Genomic DNA, 7,515 nt, shown 5'->3' on the forward strand with positions numbered 1-7,515 from the left:
ATCAAATAAAATCTTATTAAAATGCATTATAAAATAAGGGAAAAAATTTAAATAAAAATGCAAATTTTAATTAATTTTTGGAAATAAAAAAATATTTTAAAAAAATTATATAATTTAATTTTTTCGAATTTAAAAATTTAAATTTTCTAAAAAAAAATCCTTCCAAAAGTCGCTATTTTTGTAATTTATCTTCCTTATTTGATGTATTTATGGAAGGAAAAGTGTATAAGAAAATTACGTATTTTTTAAAAAATGCAAAATTTTGTACTTAAGTAAAATAAACGAATAAAAGAAATATGAAAATGCATTTTTGAATAAAAATATTAATTTAATTAAATGGAATTCAAAGAATTTTTATAGGCGTCAATGGCAATTTTATGAAGTATGTTAAGAACCGGATGCCTTGTCCTGGCCGGATGTTCTCACCTGTCCGAGAAACAGGTAGATGTAAGTCTACAAGTGAATGTCAAGGTCAGTCAAATAACGTGCACGGAAAACACCTAACGGTTGGTTCGTTGACTATTATTAATGATAGTTGCCTTCTAAGGCTACATCCGTTCACTCACAAAGAATCTGTCTGGTTATTATGCAATAAAAAAAATTCCTTATTTGATTTAAACTGGAAGAACGAGTCGAAGAGGAGCTGACAAAAAAAAAGCAGAGAAAATCCACTGTCATCGTATACCGCGCGCGTTTTAAAAAAAGACTCCCCCCTTTATAATAGCTATATAAAATTGTGGAAAAATTCAGAAAAATTCTTACCTGTGGCACATAGTGTGATGAAAGTTTGAGCGTGCCTTTTAATTACATGATTTGCTTTTGCTAATGGCAGTCGTTGTATGATGTAATCGAGGAAATCGTTAGGTGTTACTGCAGCTAGATCCCACTTAAGCCTGCCTAAAACCAGCATTTCCCATTCCTAGAAAATAGAAAAATAAAAATACAAAATAATAATTATCATTTTATATATCTAAAATTTACATAGAATGGTTTAAAAATACAATTGTGATCAATTGAATCTGATTTTAACCTAGCTGTAAGCATCTAACCTAGTGTGGATCATTACATATACAAATTATGGCTTAAAAATATGGGCATAGAATCTTAGTGTAGATCACAATTAAATCCTACTGTAACCGAATTAAAACATGATAAATATAGATTATAATTGAATCCACATTTCTTTACTGTTATTTAAATAGATAACTGTAAACAAATATGCCCTGAAATTAATCAACAAACAACCAGTTGCAACAGAGCAGGGACCTTCAAAAATGGGTATTGCTCTACAACTAAATTATGCAACGCTTAGAAGAGAAACATCAACAAACGTTATGCCACTTCATGCATGTTTAAATAATTTATATATAAATCACGATTTGGAACCTGTCAAGTTGTTATTTATTTCAAAATGGACATTTCTTGAGAATTTGTTGATATCCGCCCACGTTCAAATACTATGTTCCTGTTTTAATGTCAGAATAACTCAAGGTAGTTCGTTGCTGCATGTCATGACTGTTAGATCTTCAACCCTGGATTTGTTGTAGATACTTTAGACTTAAAATTCTTTTCCTTTTTATTATAAATAATGTTACGAAATTAGAAGAATATTTACATCTAGTTTACAAAATTACAAATCGTGAAAGTTGCAATCTGTTCCTGAAAGTTTTCGTGCGGTTTGAAAACAGGAAACAATAAAACTATCATTCTAAAAAAAACTCATTCTAAATTCCCACACTTAATCGTTTAACCTAAATAAATACTAAAATAGTCTTTTTCAGAATTAAAAATATTAGAATTTTGTTTAAATAACCGAAAATTTCTTCTGAAAAACCTCAAAATCACTAATTTCATTCAGTTCTGTTAAAGGGTTTAGAAAAGTTTCATTCCATTTTTCAATTTTGGAGCTCTTTCTTCAAAAAAATCAAGAAAAGAATAAGAAAGAAGGGGGTTTTTTAAGGCACGTAACAAGTGGAAGGTTTCCTCTGAAGCGGTAAATTACTTTGCAATGGTTACAGAACACAAAAGAGATGAATGATGACATGTCAAATCACATTGTAGATCTAAGAAGGCCAAATATTCTACAAATCAGAACTGTATTGGTGACAACCAACTACAAAATTAAAGATTTGTTAACCTATTTTTTTTTTTTTAGAAATTTGAAAATTAATGTGATTATTAATTGCAATTTCAAAATTTGTGAACTAACTTCAGATTTCAGCTTTGTAGAATTCATAAAATTTACGGTTTTTACTGAACTTTACTAATAAAAAATTTCATAATCTACATAGAAAGAACATGGCACAATTCATTATTTAATAATTTTTGAAGAATTTTTGCTAATTCAATTAATGGTTGAATATCTATTGTTTCAAATTATATATATGAATTTAATATATTTCAATGTTAAAATTATATTTTAAGCTTGTTTCCAATTAAACTATCTTAAAACTTGTCAAGTAAATTCTTAATTTTTCCACACCTTTCACGTAGTTTAATAAAATTGCTAAATTACAATTCTATAAAAACGCTGAAAGCTCAAAAGTAAACAAAGAAACCAACCGTTCAATTAACGTTTACATTGATTCATGCTCTTCTTTATGGTTCCTAAGCAATTTCTTACTCAAGCTTGAACATATTCATAAAAATTCAATTTAGAAAAACAAAAAATAAAGAACGGAACTAATTAGAAATTCAGATAAGCTTAGATAAGCAACAAGGAATTGATTGGATCACAAAGAAATTGATCTTAAATGCTCTTGATGTATTAATTTTTATAAAAATAAATACTTTCTTTGTACAAATAAATATATAAATTATTTGTCAATGCACTTACTCAGCTACTGATACTATTCTTAGCATGTTTTTTTTTTCCTTCTAAAAAATCACAGTTTCCTGTAGCTCAACACATCTCACCAGCATAAAACAGAAGATAATACGAATTTTTTTTAGAACAACGCTACACAATTTATAAAACACGCTGTAATATTCTTCACAGCATTAACATAACCAAATATTTTTACTAAAACTGCATGATAATAGATAAGATAATGCCCATTCTTAAATGGTTAAACTAAGTTCATTCATCAGGGTGTAGAGTCAGTGATTCAAAAGTAAAATTTCCAAAAATACAACCCGAATTTTTTTTTTTTTTTTGGTTGTAACGTGAAACGTCGAAGTTGGGTTTTACTTTGCTGTGGTCCGCTATCATTAGGGATGGAAAAGTAGACAGGAAGTTGCTTATCACGACACCACTCCCACTGAGCTTAGTTCTCATCATATGTAATGACATAATGTCAATTTATACAATTAAAATCGCTTTGAATCTACATTTTTACTGATCTTTATAACGAAAAATCTTCAAAAACAAATTTTTTTTTATTATTTCAGTATTGAATCAGACATTAGAAACGCCATAATAAAAATATTTTCTATTTTTAGTTCACAGAAGACCAAACAATGATAATGAATTGAAACTTACAAAGTGAATTTTTCTTTATACTTATTATTATTTTTTTTTGAATTAATCGTTTTATTTTTGATATTTTAATTATATTTTCATTGCTTAATATTTTTAAAGATTTCTTTTTATTAATTATTAACCTTGTTATTATATTCTTTACATAAAGAATAGAGATAAATATTAAGATAGTTGTGTAAAACAGAACATACAACTCATAAATAAATAAATAAAATATTTTGAAAAATATCAATAAATATTCAATTTTAAGTTTTATTCTTCTATTTATCTTTTGTTTTGGATTTTTAAAATTATTTTTTAAAATCAAAACAAAGTTTTAAGTTTTAAATTTTTGTTTTTCATTCATTAAATTTATTTTTTTATATATTTATTTATTTTATAATTTAAATAAATTCATTAAATTATTAGAAAGTAACCAATATGGAAATTATCAAAAAATTCTTTTTTTTTTTTGTTTTACTATTTTAAANAATATAACCTTGAATACGTGTTTAAATAAATCTCTATACACGCGCCTCTACCTTCAACTTTTTTGAGAGTGACTTTTTGAAGAGAATTAAATTGAAGAGAATTAAACTTTTACGCAATTTTTTAAGCAAATTTTTAATTATTCACTCATTATTTCTAACATTTAAATGTATACAATGCATTTTATAAAATGTTTACAACTAAAATTTTAACAAGCTCAAGAATAATAACAACAAAAGAAAAGAAATAGGGGGGAAAAACATTTTTTAAATCCAAAAAAGGCAAAAAACAAAAGTTGTATACAAAGCTGAATGAATAAAGTTCTCATTAGTTAAGGTCAGTTTATCAGTTTGACCTAACGTAACCGTAATGCAGGAAGCCTCAATGTTGTTTTTTTTATGTATACAAGCTATAATAGACGAGACATTTACCCCTATGTATCAAGTGCAACCGAATGCTTTCTTTTAATTAGAAAAACTTTAAAAATTACTCCCTTAAAATTATAAAAATTAATTAATTGCCTTACGAAAAATAATGTGTTTTTTAAACCCAACTTTTAAAAAATTCTGCTCCTGGTTAGTTTAGAATAGGTTTTTTTAATCGAATATTAATTTCGATACTAAGTGCTCTGTACCTCAAGATTACCAGTCAATTTAATCATGTCTTCCTCCCATTATACTTTATGTATACCATAAATANCATCAAGTGCAACCGAATGCTTTCTTTTAATTAGAAAAACTTTAAAAATTACTCCCTTAAAATTATAAAAATTAATTAATTAACTACTTTTTTACGTTCCAATAACCCACTTTGAAGTCTAAATTGGTTACGCATCAATTGAATAGAGAAGATGCTGAAAAATCAGGTAGGTCTATTGTCTTTACAAACTGATTATTTTATGTTTTTCTAGGGGATTTTTTAGAGTTATGTAGACAAAAAATCATTCCAGAAAAGCCTGAAGCTATTACTTACAGAACTGCATCAATAGGTGTAATTATTTTGCTTTTATTCATGAGAAATGTCGGTCAGTTAAATGTAAGATAATTTGTCAGGATATGAATTAAAATTCAAATAGTTTTTTTTGGAACTTCCTAAGTATAATTAAAGATTGAAAAAAATTCAAAATTAAATTTTAAATTTAGGTGCGTTTTTTGATAAACCGTTAGAAATATTCTCATCGTTCTGATATTAGAACAATACAGATCATTGATAAATGAGTGCAATTTCCTGCTTAAAAATGTAATTTAATACCTGAAATTGAGATGGAAAAAATCATTTCAACATCAAGAAGATTGTTTACATTTTTACATCATGTATTGCTGAATTAAAATTAAATCATGTAAGCAGTTTATCCATACTAAAATACGTGACATTCCATTTTGTTCAATTCGTAGAATGAAACTAGGAAAAAAGTATTATATTCCTCCAAATAAAAACAATAAAATTAAAGTAAAAAATTTCATTTTACATTATTTACAATAGAATTCATTCGATGAGAATTCCACAAACCCGTTTCTACTTGGCGCTCACTTCAAAAAATTTTAACTATTTTTAGATATTAAAAATTGTTACTCACCCACAGTTCTGTTAAAGTAACGGAATTGTCTGTATATGCACAAAGTTTTTCGGCAGTTAATGGTTTACTTTGACGAAGTTTCGATGATATCAACAGACAGACAGCACCTAATAGTTGCAACTGAGACTTCCGTATATTAACTATTGATAAAAATCTGTCCATACAGTTCATTGCTAAAGGCAATACTTCTTCTTCACAATGCTCTTCTTCGCATACCTAAAAAACAGGTAAAAAAATTACTTGAATTTTTCTTAAAATTCAACAAAATCCTTGCAATATAATCATTTATTCTTGGGCCAAAATGCTCTTGTAAAATGATTACTTTTTTTAAAATTCAAATTAAAATTAAAATATGGACGCAAATTTTACGATATTTTCACAGATACTTTTAAATTTAAATTATAATTTTGTATAATTAAATACGTAATTTAAGCCCTTATCAAATTTAAATTATGATACATAACGGTTAATTCATTCATACCAAGAACTGTACTTACCTCTAACATCCAAGATGCCACAACTTTTCTCATGTACGGTTTGAGTTCACGTTGAACACATTTAAAATATGAAGAGGAAACAATGTACCTTTCTTCTGTTAATAACAAATTATGCAAAACTCGATCATCTTTTAATAATACAGGATCATCATAAGCACGAATCGTTGAGCTGAAGTTCGATTCACAACAAAATAGATCCATGATTGTTAATAACAAATTCTTCATTCACGTTAACTAATAGATAACACAGAAACGTAAAGAAAGTATATCCATGATAAAAATTAAAGTAGTTGTAGTACAAGACGACATCGTTACTGTGTTTAGACGAATGCCAGGGGAACAACCTAACCGTCTTGAAGTTTGAACCAGCTGACTGTACCCTCGCAAAATGAACTTGTTCTAAGCATGCGTACAGGCACACAGCTTACTACTGGTTCGCTCAGTTTTCTCCATTGACATAATAGAGGTCAGTTATGTTGTTACGAGTAGCTCGCAACACTCCGTAACATTCAACTTGTTCAACCTGTACCATTCACAAAAATAGACAGTCAAGTTTCTTGTTGCTCTTTCTCAATTTACCCAACTTTACACGAAAAAATATAACCTTGAATACGTGTTTAAATAAATCTCTATACACGCGCCGTATTATTTTATAAATTTTACGTATAAAATTGGAAATTGTTTAATTATTAATTAATATATTTTACTTTTTCTCTAGTGAGATTACTGTAAAAATAATGTAAGTAAGTAGGTTTTTTGGGGGGTGATGCGTGATTTTGCTGTAGGATAAAATAACGTTATAGATTAAGACAATGACTACTTTTTGAAAATTACCCCTAGGGTAGGTAGTCAGCTCTCCCGGATCCTTAGTGAAGGTAACAGAACCCGATGGAATTTTTGAATAAACATATGGTACTCCCTGCATGAATTTTGCATAGTTTTCGTTTTCGAATACCAACGTTCATCTTCTTTACTTTCTTAAACACATTTTAACTATCTATCCGTAAAAGTTTTATTTTATTTGTCAAAATATTGCAATTATTAAAAATATTTTTAATTAACTATCTTAAACTCCTAAATCCATTAAACTGTATGGTTTCATACGAGTATTTCTTAATGCATACACCTCATAAAACTACACAATGTTTTTAGAAAACAGAAAATTTTAATTTTAGATTGAAAATAAAGGTCTTTTATTAAGAAATATAAATAATTTACTAGAAAATTATTTATTTTGAAGAATCTTCACACCACGGGGGAAGAGGATAATGGAATACCATTGGCATGGCATTTAGTTACAGTATGTAGGCCTTGTAAATAGTGTGCATTGGTATGCGGTCTCTCTACTTGAAAACTTTGCTCCTTTTTTGAATTAAAGATTATTTTAAAATATTAAAAACATATTTTAAACTATTCAGAAAATAAATATAATCATTAACAAATGCTTACAATTAACATTCTTTAATATATTTAGATAGCAGCATGCATTGCAC

The 7,515-nt window shown here is 27.3% G+C and overlaps 1 protein-coding gene across 1 annotated transcript in view; it reads right to left on the reverse strand.

Annotated features, from left to right (window-relative positions):
* Window positions 1-6,426, reverse strand: part of LOC111630486 (G1/S-specific cyclin-D2-like) — a 30,308-nt gene extending 23,882 nt beyond the window's left edge. Inside the window, exons 1-3 of the mRNA XM_023374592.1 lie at window positions 6,023-6,426; window positions 5,526-5,741; window positions 763-919 (exon numbers count right to left, since the gene is read on the reverse strand). Coding sequence (XP_023230360.1) covers window positions 763-919; window positions 5,526-5,741; window positions 6,023-6,247 — 598 coding nt within the window. The 5' untranslated portion in view covers window positions 6,248-6,426. The remainder of the gene's footprint in view (window positions 1-762; window positions 920-5,525; window positions 5,742-6,022) is intronic.
* Window positions 6,427-7,515: the final 1,089 nt, after the last annotated feature.

This window comes from Centruroides sculpturatus, unplaced genomic scaffold (assembly GCF_000671375.1).
Source record: "Centruroides sculpturatus isolate CEXI.00-Female unplaced genomic scaffold, Cexi_2.0 scaffold554, whole genome shotgun sequence".
NCBI lineage: Eukaryota > Metazoa > Arthropoda > Arachnida > Scorpiones > Buthidae > Centruroides > Centruroides sculpturatus.